General features: G+C 32.6%; 1 protein-coding gene across 1 annotated transcript; it reads left to right on the top strand.

Annotated features, from left to right (window-relative positions):
* LOC142550716 (uncharacterized) lies at positions 1-5,804 on the top strand. The gene is made up of 4 exons (XM_075659794.1): positions 1-334; positions 2,577-3,029; positions 3,392-3,694; positions 5,205-5,804. The coding sequence occupies exons 1-4, from the start codon at positions 1-3 to the stop codon at positions 5,222-5,224; spliced, it is 1,110 nt and encodes a 369-aa protein (XP_075515909.1). The 3' UTR covers positions 5,225-5,804.
* The last annotated feature ends 10,833 nt before the right edge of the window (positions 5,805-16,637 follow it).

The raw sequence follows: 16,637 nt of genomic DNA, 5'->3' as shown, positions 1-16,637 counted from the left end.
ATGGATGAACAGGAGAGGAAGGAGTATTTCTCGCTTCCACCAGACTACGTTACGATCTGCATACTCCGAGAGCGTTGGCTCCAGAAACAGGAGGAGGAGAAGCTGAAAGAGAAACAGGAACAACAGGTGCTTCAGGAAACCCAAAATTTTGAAAAAGATTGTAAAAATCAGCCGCATGGAGAACGGGAGGTCTGTCATCGGTCCGAGAACCATGGGCCGCGCGAAGGAGTGGGGAAAGTAGGCGGAGAGATGGATTTTATGGATGAGAGAGAAAAGGGGAAGGAGAAGATGGGCTGGTCAGGAGATGGCAGAATAATGAATAAGAGGCACTACCGTAGCAAAAATAAAAAGGAAAATTTAGGGAAAAAGGAGTGGGATATGAAGTATTTTAAAAAAAGGATTCATAAGTCACTTTACTTAAATATCCCTGTGTTTTAAGTGTAAATACATCATTAAATTTGATTACATATAATCTGATAATATTAACGTTTATTTCGATTTATTGTTTATTTTCGTTCGTCGATCGACTGGTTGAGAAAGAAAATTTCGACCACGTTTTGGTCGAAACGACCAAAAAACAGTAGTCTACCATGCGGTCGACCAAACAATAGTCCACTAAAACTTTGGTCGACCAAACAATGGTCGACCAATTCAAAGAATTGGTCGACCAAAAGCTTTGGTCAAAGTCGACCATTGCTTAGGTCTTTGACCAAGGTTTGGTCGACCAAAGCAATGGTCGACCAAAAGCTTGGTCAAAGACCAAAGTTGGTCGATCAATTTGGTCGATCGTTGATGGTCGATCGTTGTTGATTGTTGGACATTGTATTGATTTTTATAATTATTGGACATTGTATTATGTTTGATAATCATTCGACATTGTATTGATCTTTTAATTATTGGACATTGTATTGATCTTTTTTATTTCGATTTAAGTATTTATGGTGAAATTTTGTTGTTGGTCAGTTTTTGGGTCGACCCTGGTGATTTCTTGGTCGACCTTGTTGATCCATGTTGATATTGGTCGACCATGTTGATCTCTGGGTCGACCCATGTTGATTTTGGGTTGATCAAGGTTGCTTTTGGGTCGACCTTTTTTCTAACACATGAATCCATAATTAAAAGAAAAATATGACCGATAATTACTTAATTTTGACGGATAATTACACAATTTTGACTAATGTTACATGTTTTTAACATACGAATCACATAATTTCACAATCATTTTCTATAATGTTACATATTATGACGTATGAGTCATAATTTCACAAGTATGTTACATATGTTTTGACATATGAGGCACAATTTCACAATTATGTTATATGTTTTACCATATGAATCACAATTTCACGACTATGTTACATGTTTTAACATATGAATCAGTGTTTTAACATATGAATCAGAATTTCACAACTATGTTACATGTTATAACATATGAATCAAACTTTCACAAATTTCACAATTATGTTTTATGTTTTAACATATGAATCACAATTTCACAACTATGTTCCATGTTTTAAAATATGAATCACAATTTCACAACTATGTTCCATGTTTTAACATATGAATTACAATTTCACAAATTTCACAATTATGTTATATGTTTTAACATATGAATCACAATTTCATAACTTTGTTACATGTTTTAACATACGAATCACAATTTCACAAGTATGTTACATGTTTGAATATATAAATCACAATTACATAATCACAAGTATAGTATGTTCTATAATGTAATATGTTTTAACTTATTATGTTACATGTTTTTACATATAAATCTCAATTTCACAACTATGTTATTATTTTAACATATGAATCACAATTTCAATTGAATTACATGTTTTAACATAAAAATCACAATTATATGTTATCACAATTTCAATTGAATTACATGTTTTAACATAAAAATCACAATTACATGTTTTAACATATGGATCATAATTTCACAACTATATTGCATATTTTAACATATGAATCACAATTTCATTACATAATATTACACGATTTAACATATGAAACACATATTTAACTTGGGTCGCCAAAGTAGCATTTATGTACCAACTTGGGTCGACCCAAAGTTCCAGCCTTTTGAGTATACCGAAAATTCCAATATTTTGGGTCGACCCAAAATTTTATTGATCGACCCAAAATTTTGTTGGTCGACTAAGAAGAAATTTCTTGTTGGTGGACTAACATTTTGGTCCTTTGGTCTACCAAGAAGAAGACCACCATTTGGTCTACCAAGAAGAAATTTTCTTCTTGGTCGACCAACAACAATTTCTTCTTGGTAGACCAAGGTATTGGTCTACTAAGAAGAAATTTTCCTCTTGGTCGACCAACACCAATTTCTTTTTGGTCGACCAAAGTGTTGGTCTTTTGGTCTACCAAGATCTTGGTAGACCAAAAAAAGTCTTCTTGGTCGACCAATTTAATTTTGGTCGACCACTTTTTCTGGATGAAATGATAGATGACTCGTAAATTTTAATTGGGAAATATGTGTGTCGACCGAAAAGAAAGAGAAAAAAATAATTAATTGATTAAGTTAAAAATTTAATTACAACTAATATAATAATTAGGAGTCAACTACTTGTTTCTTAAAACAAAAAATGAAAGTGCTAGAGAGTGGCTTGATCTTGTTGAAAAGAAAAATGGGTCTAAAGGAGTGGAGATTATTCTCAAAAACAAGGAGAAGGTGGGGATCGCGGGGTTTCCGTGTGGGGAAAGCAGTGGAACTCAAGGGATTGGGAAAAGAGTCAATGTAGGTATGATTGAGGTTTTGCCAAAAAATTGTGCGAGGGGGGGAAGTTCACAGATTTCAACGGCGCTGGATGTGAGAAGAGATGGATTTAGTGGTGGTTTTCGAAGTGAGGAGAATGATCATTGGGATGAAGGTTTCTGTGGCAAAGAGCGTGGAGTTAAACTGAAAGAGTTGAAGGACAACAATTCTTTGGGAAAGAAGATGGAGGCTGAAGTTCTTCAAATTGATGGGAAAGGAAATGGTAGAAAGCGGGGGCAGAGAAGGCATCAAGGTAATAAGTTCAAACAGAGTGGAGCTGAAATGAGTGGATTGAAGCTTAATGAAGTGGAACTAAAGTCCAAGGATGAAATTTCAGAGATTGGCAATGAGAGAGACCGTACGAAGGGCACAGGGAGGAATGATATTAAACATAATAGTGCTATTGGGCAATGAGCTTAATTAATTAATTATACTAATCCAACTAGTTTAATTAATTAAAGTTCATTAAAACTTTAATTATTTAACATGTTAGACTTGAACTCCGCCATAGACTATTTTCGTTAAATCTTTTATAAACTCTCAAATTTTATAAATTCAGCTACTTGATTTTATTCTCTCCAAAATTTAATTATCATAAATTGGTGCTGACCGCAGATACATTGGTGATGGAGAACAGAGTGGAGGACACAGTACTAGCAGAGAAGGATAGGAATGATGGATTTAGGGGATATGGGGATAGGAGGGGGAATTTGAGAGAAAAATTAGAGAATCTCACTATTGATGATAGGAAAGGACCTTACATGGGATCAAAAGTGGAGAGGAACTTTGGTTGCAACAGCCGGCATGTGAAGTCTGGAAGACTTAAAGTAGACTGGAAAATGAAGCAGAGTAACTACAGTATGGTGTGGGTGAAAAAGGAGCAGTCAGGTGCTGTTGGTGGCGAAGCTAGTTCCATGGGTAACGATCTCTCTGCTTAAAATGCTAACCTTAAATTTTGCTATATATGTTCGCACTATTCTCGTGATGTTGTCTTATCAAGGTTGGTCAGCAGATATTATTACTCCTTTTAACATGCATTGAAGTGCTTCTTTGGTAAGCTTAGTTGTGGTCAGTACCATGTTTCTTGAGCTCGTCATTAGATTGATGGTTTAACAATGGCTGGAAATCCATTTTTACAATGTTGGAAAAATGGGTTGTGCATCCATTTAGATTCAATATATAATCCCAGCAAGTTGCATAACGAACGGAATCTATCTCGCGGATAGATATTTGCAGTGAAATTATTTCTCGATTTTCAATTAGGGTGAATGAGAAATTTATTAATATTCATGAAGGAAAATGGTGTGAAGAGGCATGCACACCTCCACATGGCCGTGGGAGAAAATTCACACGGCCAAATGGGAAAAGATGCAAGCTAATTTTGCATATTTTCATGAAATCATGAACCTTTCGGTTCAATTTTTTTGAATAAGTATATGGACTTATATTCCCTAGCATTATTTTCACCAACACATAATAGATAATTTATGTTGCTTAGAGACCTTGGCAGGTTGTTAAGGATTGCTAAAAGGCTCTATATATGAGGGAATGATATTTGTAATGTAGATAAATGTTCAAAAGCCTATGCTTCTATACATCCTCAAGCTAGAAGGCATAGAAGCTAAAGTCTTAGAGTTTTCATTTGAAGGATCATATTGGTTTTTTAATGTTGCAAGTCTTTGGTGTACGGAGTCGAGGTATTTGGGTAAGAAGCCATCAGCATTAGTGCATTACAACTCAGCAGTGGGTTAAATTTGACGATGAAGCCCATTGAACTCTTGAATATCTTTGTAGAGAGGTTCTCTTAGGTACTTAAGATCGTCTTTAGAAATTTTACTAGTTCTACTTTTCTTTCTCTACTTTCATGCACCATCGTGGTTTAATCTGTTGCACACATATATTGGAAGAGACTCAATATCACAACTATATCGGAAGAAACTCAAAATATATATATATATATATATATATATAGATAGATAGATAGATAGATAACATGTAAAATTGTTGAGTGACTAAATCATCAATTGAAAAGCTTCCCTTTGCCCTATTAGGGCAATAATCCATAGTTGATTCTGACTAAGGTGCAGAAAAGAAAACCGTTTCGGCAAGTCATGGTACAGACAAGAGATTTCGTAGTATTAAAATGCTAATTTGATATAGCCCTATACCGTGGCCCTCTTCATGCTGACATTTTAGAGAAACTGCATTGTATTGCTTGTATGTGAAATGTAAAATGTATTCAAAAGATATCCAATCTTATTAAGGAAGCTAGCACCAACAATGTTTGTGGTACTAGTAATCTGCAGATTACCTGGCAACATATCTCTGTGTATGGTCAATCTACGAAACAAAATGGCAGTATACACGAGCTTATGAATCACCATTTTCTAACATAATTATTCAGTTATTTTCTTGGTTCCTCTTTCAGGAGCTTCGCCAGATAAATAGTAGCTGAATCTCGCAACAGTAATGCTCTCTGAAAAAGGATTTATCAACATGTCTATAATTGAAAGACCAAACCTTCCAACTTACTTTCTTGATTGGTAACCATGAATTTGTTTAGTTCTCGCTATAATTTGATTTCTTTGAATGTTTAAGTGGCAAATCGACCTCGGAACGATAACTTGAAGTTTGCTGATACATCCCATGATTCGTACTTTTGTCAGAACCGTCACGGAGACTTCTTGTTTCTTCTAGTGTCTTGACTGTAACTTGCTTCTTGCTATGGGGTGGCACTGGGGGCAACTTCCTTAGTTGATATTTGATTCATTTTTATTCTTCCAATCAAATAGAGGGACAAAAATATATGTTCCCATTTTGTCAATTCGGGTATTTTGATTATTTTGGTTACTTCGGTTTTGTTTTTATGAATATTTTTGATCAATAGTTGGTAGTTTGGGCCTTGTGGGTGGTTGATCTGAAATTGAATTAATTCATCCAAAAGTGGCCCAAAGAAGAAACGACGAAATGGACCTCTAGTCTACTTTAATCTTTTAATAAAATGAACATGGTCTATTATTTAAGACAACACTTATACGAGGTGAATTTGATTTGAAATGAAGGTTTTGATTTGAGGAAGAATTTGAAATTCAGGTATCTTTTCATCTAAGCGTGACATAACTTTGTGTTTGTAACGACATGAAAGTCAGATATCTTCACAATTATATGATATTTGTCCACTTTGAGCATAACCTCTCATGGATTTACTTTTGAACTTTACCCAAAAGATCTCATACCAATAGAGATATCATTCTATCTTATTAACTCATGATCTTGCAATTTAATGTATTGATTTCGACAGAATTATCTTCGTGGTAGAGTATGTTAACCAATAATTCGCGGCATACATTTTGTCCACACACACACATATATATATACACAGTAACACAGACACTGATATATATCGTGTGTATGTATTATATATCGAAAACACAATAAATGGCTTTCTAAGGAGACATTGGCTGAGCTGTTATTTGTAAGTATTTGTCTGAATAAGAAGCCAAGGGATCGTGCATCTGCTTTGTTTTATTTATTTATTTGGGCAAATAGTATTTCTTAATACACTTTCTTTGATTGTTCCCACGCATGGCCTGCAAAAACTTGTTCAATTATATAAAATATAGGGCTGATTTTGTTTTAAATTTGTGAACAGAATCATTGACTTACTATCGTTAACTATCCTAATCCCAAAACTTTTCATCGATTGGTTTAATATCCATGAAAGATTTGCAATCCCTTCATTTATGGATAATTCACGTACAAATAATTTATAGGAATGAATAAAATAATTGTAAATTTCATGAAATACATTTTAAAATATGTTATATTATCTAGTTAAACCGGTATATGATAAATTAGTATGTTTTTTATGAGATAGTTTCATAGATTTAGTTTCGTAATACTGGTTAACCTGATCCATATTTAAAGAGAGAGATAATATTTTATCATTGAAAATAAATTTTTTTATGGATTTGATCGAGTTGAAATCTGTTTCATAAAATTAATTCGTGAGATTATTTTTAACTTAAGATTTTTGTGATAATAAAATATATATAGTTTAATTAAGATTTTGTGTGGACTATTAAGGAGACAGATTTTCACAAGTATCCCAAATAATTGCTAAAATAAATGCTTTCTATTTTTGGTTAAATTAAGTACTTAAGTTAATCTGATATCATCCCAGCTTATGATTCAATATTCATTAAATAAGTATTTAATTTTTTTAAAAAAATTGAAAATGTAGAAATGTAAAAATCAAATAATAATTTGTTTTGGCATTTAGCAATTTGGGCTGATAATGAAAATTGAAAGAGAAGGAAAGGTACAAAAATCGGAAACACATGGAGGGAACAGCACACGTGTGGGGGGGACACGTGTGGGGCGTGATTAAACGTATTCCTAAAAACTTTAATGCTGGTCCACGTGACATTTTCCAATACATAATTTCAAAATCAAGAAAATTTAAATTAACATTTAATATTTTTCTAAATATTTAACTTCTAAATTTTCCATAATTCTGATATGCAAGTTGTCTGGTAGATAGAGTTATTTAAAAGCCAAATTTAAATTGTGATATTGAAAGATTTTTAATTCATGATCTTATTATATCTTAGTTGTTTAATGATGTAATTCTTTTTAAAAAAAGGATTTCGAATTCATCCCGTATTAATGATTTTACCCTAAAGCATGGTGAATAAAATATTAATGATTATATTTCAAAAAAAAAATATTAATGATTATTTTAGTTTGTAATTTGGTAAATAGGAGTTTTAATTTTGGACATAAGGTAATTTAGTCTTTATTAAAATAAAACCAAAATTTGGGTCGAGTTTTCTCATTGGGTGGAGTTTTTCTTCTTTGGAGTTTTTGGGTGGAGTTTTGAATGACTCGAGTTTGGGTAGAGTTTCAAGTGAAATTTTGAAATGGATCGAGTTTTATTGAAGTTTCAGGTTGAGTTTTGAAATAGATCGAGTTTGGGTTGAGTTTTGAATGTAGTTTTCGGCGGTGTTATCAGGTTTAGGGTTTTGATAGAGTTTTGGGCAGGATTTTTTATCTGAGTAAAGTTTGGATTGAAGTTCTATATTTTTCGGTTTGTGCCTTGGATAGAGTTTTGGGTAGAGTTTCTATTTTGGTCGAGTTTAAAGTGAAGTTTTACGTTGGGGTTTGAGTGGAGTTTTGGGTAGAGTTTTCTCTCGTCGAATTTGTGATAAGAGTTTTACATTTGGGGATTGAGTAGAGTTTTCGATCTAAGTCGAGTTGAGCAGAGTTTTATAAGCTTTATTATTATGGGCAAAGAGTAAAATAAACCATCACCTCCTACCCTAACTTTCCCCATAAAACGGAATGTATGCAAGTTTGCAACACAAAATAGAGTTCAAAATAACAATTATCACACACACACACACACACACACACACATATATATCGAAAATTCAAATATTTTATATTTTCCAGCCTGTCCTATAAAAGTAAAAATAGTGAAAGAAGAAAGATGTACGTGTATAGAGATTTAATTGTTAGCTGCAATTGTTGTACAAGCATGCAACGTTGCACCTTATGGGCCAAGAAAGATGGAGTCCAGTACACAAATGTTAAAAGATGGAATGAGCTACGTTACAAATATGCTTTGTCACTTTGAAATTGACATCATCATCGTCGATCGAGCCGTGATCAGATATCGACAACCTATATAAAAGTATAATTTTTAGGACATCGTGTGGTTCGAAACGACGAGAATTGATTGTTTTCCATATCTCTGTTTCATTCGGACTTTGACTGGGTTCTACAATAATCGAAATTATATATTATATATGTAGAACTGAGCACTAATCGCTTTAACAAAAGCTATATATAGTTGGTGGTAACAATATTAATCAAAATATTTTCAACGGTACAAAAAGGTCAAACGTCATGGTTCGATCTATCTCCCATCATGAGTAATTTTGCACTTCAACAATCATATGTCCAATAATTGCACTCCTCCCAATCATGCGAATCAAACACGTGACTTTAATTCTAATATCAATTGGAGTAGGTCTCTTGTGAGACGGTCTCACGAATCTTTATCTGTGAGATGTGTCAACCCTACCGATATTCATAATAAAAAGTAATACTCTTGGCATAAAAAATAATATTTTTCATGGATGACCCAAATAAGAGATACGTCTCACAAAATACGACTCATGAGACCGTCTCACACAAGTTTTTGTCAATCAATTATAGGACAAAACACTTTTCCGCTTTATTTATATCATGTGGTACGATACAACTAAAATATTTTAAACCGTACAACAGCTCAACGTCACGATTAAGTTGGTCTCCTAATAAGGACAATTATTGTGCTCCAATAATATGATTATCCATATTTTTCAATATACGTATCATCACATCTCACGAAACAAACAGTATGGTTTTTTCACACTTAAACTTAACACTTGATCTTTGGTGAAAAGAACATGAATTTGAATAAAGTTATAGATCAAAAAACCAAAACTCTATAGTGTGTGTGTGGAAACAAATAGGCTGTCACTCTGAGAACGATAGTCCTGTTAATCTGTGGTGTAATGTGTTAGGTCCACTCTTACATTTATTGTTCAGATGCCTTTGTATTATTGAACCAACTCTTCTCCATTGGAATCCACACCCTTTGTTTGTAGTAGATATTAATGCATGTTACGTGACTTGTAATATGTTTATTAATTATAATAATTATTAATTATGAATGTATTTATCATATTTTATATAAATTAAGTATGTTTTGATGCACAAAAATCTTTTGGAAGAATCATAAATTGATGTTAGGGTGTTTTTTTTTTCAAAAAAAAATCAAATCAAATACGAAAACCATTCGCCGAAAAATATAACCTTTTGAGCTTATGCTTCTACTTCTACTTCTATTTTGTTTTTTTCTCGATTGAATCCAAGATGGAAATTATATATTTTTTTGTAGATATAAATGGTGGGATCTAAGTTTAAGGCAAGCTACATATTTGATGACTGACTCGACGTTAAGGTACCGTTTGGTTCGTGTGATAGGATAAATAAATGATATATAATAAGAGTGATTATAAAATAAAAAATAAGGATAAACAACACATTATGATAAATTATATGATGTTTGACATGATTTTAACTTGCTTGATTATTTTTGTTAATTATTTACTAAAATACCATCATCATATATTAATTAGTAATATATTCTTAAAATGATTGAATTAATAAACAAAATTTCAAGAATTAATTGATTTAAAAAATTATAAATAAAATTAAAATATTATATTAATTATTAAATTTTCATTAATTCCAATTTTCGAAAAAAACTAAAAATATCGGTTAATATTATAGAAAATAATTAAATTTTGATAATAACATAAGTATGCATTTATTGTGATAATTAAAATATTAATACAAATTTGAATATTAAATAATGGTTAATAACAATTATAATATTATGGTTAATAATAATAATATAATAAAAATATGATGAGTAATAATTAAATTATTTATAATATTAGTCAAATTAAAAATTATATTTAAATATTATTAAATTTTTTGAATTTATAATTATTTTAAACTTTAGGATATTAAAAGAAAATTCAAATTAATGAAACATCATCCCTTATCCCCCAAAAGATTATATAATCATTAACAAGAGGATAATAATGCATACAGTGCGGGCCAGGTGCGGGCTGAACGGGCCTATCACAATCTTAATAATGCACACCAAACACATGATAAGTGAAAAATTAAAAATCAATCACTCCTTATCATGCACACCAAACAATGCCTAATGTTTTCTTGAGCTAGGATTCCTAATTAAATTCGAAGGGTGTGTGTGTAATTAGATAAATGTCTCTACGATATAATTTGAGTCACATAACGACATATTCTATCACATCTTGTATTTTTGTTTGATAGTTCGAGATTATTTGTTGGTTATAATCTTCTTGCAGATAAAAACTTCTATGATGGTGAGAGCACTTGTGTTTGGATTGAGATATTTGAAATCGTGACAGTTTGATTTGTTTGGATGAACTTTTTATAATCGAAATATGTATTTGATTTTTGATGGAGGATGAATTTGATTTGACAAATAATTGCATTTCAATTCAATCATGTTTTAGTTATATTTGAAATCTATGATAAAAGTTTTAAATTCATGATAGGAAGTGAATATGAAATTTTGTTTAATTTAAAATAATTAAGTGGGATTCCACGAAACCTTCTCTATGTATAATTAAATTTCGGATATTTGAGCCTTAATAAAGACAAAATAGTGTCTTCGTGTATTATTAAAATCTCCAAAATACCTTCTTCTTTTGTAAGAAAAAAGATTTTTTGTCTACTATAACCGACTTTCTTCTTTTTTCTTTATATCAAAAACCCATGAGACGGATCAACCATGTGAGAACCTGAATTTCCAGTAATAGTTAGCATTTTGCAGCAGAAGCAAAAGTTCAACAGAAGTTAGCAATTCCAGCAGCAGCTTATATTTCAGAAGCTGGTATTTTTTCAGCATATAAAATCCAGCAGCAGAAGAGCAGTAGCACGAGATTCCAACAGACAGCTACTGATTCTGCTTATGACTTGTAACTGAAGCATTTAACATGATATAAAGGATGTTAATGACACATAATGGCAGATTATGGCCATTAATTGGGAGGCTAACAGTCAGAATTTTGCCTATAAATAACATCCTCAAATCTCTGAATTGGTGTTACACAAATCTTGAGTTAACACTTGAAATTCGAGCTGCGAGAGTGTCTTTTTCAAGCAAGAAAATCCAGTAGCGAGAACAAGTCAATTTCCAGACTTCAACCGAAACTCCCTAGCAAATTATTGTAAGTGGGATTATGTATAAATATCTTGAAATCAGTTTGATAATTCATGTTTTGAAGCAAAGTGTATGTATTCTTGATTTCTGATCTCTTATTTTTGAAGCACTGAAACCTAGTGAACTAATGGTAGGAATATATATTCTGAAACATTACTGATTCCTGATTACTGACCTCACTCTTTAGAGGAGAGAACATATAGGGGACTGATATCAGTTTAGCCATGAAATTCATGAACGTGCTCAATGCTTGCTTGCTAAATTAAGTTCTGATTTCTGAATACCGATTCATGTTCTGAATATTGATTCCTGATATTACTTAATACTGATTCCTGTCCTGAAAGTAAGAGTTTCTGTATATTCGTATTACTGTTCCTGTTTGAAAATAGTTTTGAAAACTGGGAGTTATTTTCCGCCTCCGCTTACTGAGTGACAACCATATCACTCACCCACCAAACTCATCTCAGATAAGAATGATGAAGAATTATTAGAAGAACAAGAACAGAATCAATTCTGGGGCTGGTGAAGAAGACTGTTATTTCTCAGTTCTGATTTATGTTTGTATATTCCACTACATCTGTTAAGTCAATTTTATGTCTGATTTTACATTTGCGCTGTAAAAAATTAGTCATTTAAGTTTGTATCAGACATTGAAATATTCCGTGCTTATGAATAAAAAGACCGGTTTTTGAATTTTGTACTTTTGAGGCTTGTTGTTTTCAAATGTATATTTGAAAGCAACGCCGATGTCAACTAACCCCGTCCCTGAGGGCGTGAAAAACTCTATCGATATTCACAATAAAAAGTAATACTTTTAGCATAAAAGTAATACTTTCAAAAAGTAATATTTTCCCATGAATGACCCAAATAAAAGATCTGTCTCACAAAAGTGATGATAAACAAGTGATGTATCCAACGGGACAAGTAGACACAAATGAACTCGGACTAGTAACACAAGTGATGGATCCACGTCGATCGATGAGCAATGCAGAAGGCAGCAAAGGGCATGCATATGAAAATAGGGTTCGGGACCAGCTGACTCGCAACCACACCCTTAGGTGCCATTTTAATCAACTCTTCGAAAACCGTCATTGAGTACGTCAGTCTCTAGATTTAAACCTATATCATGTCTGTATTATCGATGAAATCAGAATTTTTCGAAACATGACTTGGTGTGTCATATACAAAATAACATGCTTCATATGCACATTTCATTATTTTCAGACGTTTTGATTGACCATCCTTAATTTTTGTTGGGGATCGATGTAGAATTTAGAGGGGGAGGTGAATAAACTCTTTCCTTTACTAATAGATTTTGCAAAGGGTGCTAGAATCCTGTTAGAGATTGTAGCTGTTCTTGTTCAGGATTACGTCCAGCAGATCACAATAATAAGTGCGGAAACAATCCGATGGAGTAGGGTGAAAAACAGTAATAGCAGTAGGCAATACAACAGTAGTTGTTTCTGGAAGTTCGAAGATAAAATCTTCTACGTCTTCCCTTCTTCTGTTTCCAGAATGTATCACTTAAAGACTTTGGATTTTACAGTACAACACTCTTACACACCCACTTCAGCAGGATTTATCATTTGCCTACTGAAACTCTTAGTAACTGAACACAATATAATTCAATATGACAAGGTTCTGGAAAAAGACTCTTTTTCAGTTTACAAACTCTTCTTCAAAGGAATATCGTAAGGTGTTTTACTAGAAGAGGTGAAGAAACAGGAGTACAAAATGATCTTCAAAGATCAGATGTAAGATATTAAGCGTGTACTACTTTTCTACAAATTGAGCTTGAAGATAACGATTGGTTCGCGGTTGCTCAAAGTAACGTTGGATAGATAATATGTTTCTTGATAAAGAATCAGCATTGTGTTCATCAAATGGGTTCGTTCCATATATATAGATAACTTGAATTCAACGTCTATAATCAAAACGGCTTCTTTGATTTCTGATAAAAACAACTTTATTGCCAAAAATAGTTCCTGCAAAAAGGCTTCAAAACAATCAGTTTTGTTACATACTAAAATAGGTCATGCGTATTAAATGGCTTTGTCCAGCATTAATGAAGCGTTTAATACTCGTATTTGGTAAAGTAACGGTAACAATTAATATATCAAGGATATGTTCTGTTTCTAGCAGTGAGTCAAGTTCTGTTTCTGTTTTCTAAACTGATAAGTACTCGAAGAGTACTGCTTAGTTAAGGCGATAAGAGAACTTCTGTTTTTATAGTCTTCTGGTTTCACTTAACGAGATCTACTGGTTTTTACTATCATCACCGCAATTAAATTAAGTCTATCAATTTTCCCACAAATGCTCAAGCATGAACTCAAGTAACTAATAAAAAAAAGAATTCGGAGTCATTAATTTTGTTTTCGTTACATTAAACGGAGTACTCGTTTATCCAGCAGTGTCGGGGTCTGATCGGACCAAATTATCAATCATCGACAGGTTTAAAGAACTAGGAGTTAAGCTAGTGGAATATGATTTGATGGTCCTAGGTCACCAACCCCATTTCTTAAAAATATCGACGCATACATGCTACACATTTTTCTTGTTTTCAAGCTGGCAAATTGATATATAATATTATGAAATAAATTATAATTTTTCGAAAAAAGAAAGGTATATGGGGGAGGGACCTAATTAAATTAACATTTGATATAGAATGCAATTCTTGATGGGTAAGAAACAATTGAAGGCTTAATTATATACTCGAGCTCAGATCAACTCGTCGATTATCGAATTTTGTATCCTTAAACTTCAACATGTGAGGATATATATGATCTCAGAAATAAGGTGGTTTTTGGGTCGGAACTCGGAAGGACGTAGTGTGTACATGGAGATGGGAATGGAGGTGTGGTGCATGATTAGTACTATTGTGCATCCATCATCACCCATATGTGCATGTTAAGAAAAGCACATGATGGGCCAAGAATAATATGCACCCATGAGTCTAAGCTGGCTTCTGCATATTTTTGCCATTCTCTCCCACACAATGGGCCAATCTTGCATTAACTCAATTTTGGCACCATCGATTGTAAATCCTTCATGGAAATAAGGGGATGTACAATACATCTTGATCGAGACATAATGAATGTGTTTTGAAATATGTTTATATTGATTATACATTCCTTTTGTGTTTTTTTTATTCAGCCCCATTTTTAGTTTTGAATTTGTAGAGTAAGCATGCGTTTGACTAATGATCATGAGTTTGATTTTTCCTGACAATACTTTCTCGGCGAGTCTGAGACGTCGTGTCACTCTTGGGATCTTGGCACTACAAGAAAAAACTCATTCAACAACGCACCTATGACAACGGTTTTTCACTAAAACCGTTGTCGTATATTTTTTAACTAACGGTTTTAGAAAACCGTTGTCAATTAGCGTGTTTTTTGGATAAACAACAACGGTTCTTTTAAACTGTCGTTATATTTAGCAACGATTTTGTTAAAACCGTCACTAACTATACATAACCGTCGCTAAATATAACGACAGATTGTAAATTGTAGGGTAAATTTTTTCGTTTCAATTTTTGGTAAATTTTTAAGTGTTAGAGATTATGAATATAGTTAGCATAGTCAGATTCTAAGTTTTTTTTAGATTTATTAAATTATTAAAAGTAAATTTTTTTAATTTTACTGAAAAACTTAGTGACGAACATCATGAAAAACTGTCGCTAAAATTAGTGACGGATTTTATGGAAAACCGTCGCTACAATTGTAGCGACAGTTTGTTATGATTTCGTCGCTATGTGTAGCGGCGATCATAAACCGTCGCTAATTCCGTCGCTAATTAGCGACAGGTTTTTTGTAAACCGGCGCAAATAATAACAACGACAACGGATTTTATCCGTTGTGGTTGAACGCATTTTCTACAACATCATCAGTTACAACTATTTGTAAATTACCGTTTTTGTTGTAGTGTGGTGTCAGGTAAGTCATTGTCACAAGTAGTAGCTTTTAATGATATTAATTTGCTTGCAATAGGTCTCACGCTTTTATATTATTACTGTCAAGTTCACTTGTTCGATTACAATAACTTATGAATTGTCACAATTATTAGGGAGAAGGATAAAAATATAATGACACAAGTTTAAAACATGTGAATTATAGATATATTTATATCACTACATCACAAGTGGGGCGGCACGGCAATACGTTTCAAGTCATGAAAATTAACTAGACAAAATATTGTTGCATTCTGATGATTAAAGAAGACCAAGCTCCCTTTGTTTGGTTTCACTCTCTCTGATTAAGTACTGAATATAGTCAAAAGGTTAGGGACAAAGGTGATTTTAATGTCTAATAATGCCACAAGAATCAGACGATTAATTAGGTTGCAAAATTCGGAGACAAGCTACGCAATTTATGTTAAAAAAAAAATTTGGTGGGTGTGAAGCTGACCAGCAGCAAGATTTGCTGTTTTTTCTTGATTGAGATTCTTGAATATTTTTGTTTTGGCAAAATTGTGCATAAAAAGCTTTCTTTTTTGCAAAAACACACATTAATTAATGAGACTAGGTATAGCAAAATCGTATCGTCTTTTGGCATATTGAAATGTGATATTTTACAGGTCAGATCGAAACATCAATCAAACAAGGAATTTAAATGGAAGAAAAAATAGTAATTGACACATATTTGGTAATTCAGTGTGCGTTAAAGTATTTTTGAGTAACCTGTAAGAATCGACTGTATCTTTCTTCCAAGTTTCAACTCTGCTCGAGCTAACCTTATACCAATCGAGCTATTGTTTGAACTTTGAATCGTGCTAGTGGCGTGACCAAACTCAAAGGTAGATAGATGTTAGTTGTCTCACATCTTTTCATACATAGTTCTTTTTCCTTTAATGCATTACCAACCTTGACACGTTATTTTATTATAATTTGATAATTTTCAAAATAATTTTTTTTATTTTCTTTAAAATTTCAACTCAAAGAACTTGGTAGTTATAAAATTGATTTCGAATCGAGCTCCAACTTGAAAACTAAGGTAAGTCCGTGAGTTGTGTTCAACTCGCATGCAACATCGT

The sequence above is a fragment of the Primulina tabacum genome, chromosome 7, assembly GCF_025594145.1.
Source record: "Primulina tabacum isolate GXHZ01 chromosome 7, ASM2559414v2, whole genome shotgun sequence".
NCBI classification, from domain to species: domain Eukaryota; kingdom Viridiplantae; phylum Streptophyta; class Magnoliopsida; order Lamiales; family Gesneriaceae; genus Primulina; species Primulina tabacum.
This window is presented reverse-complemented; position numbering and strand designations above follow the sequence as displayed.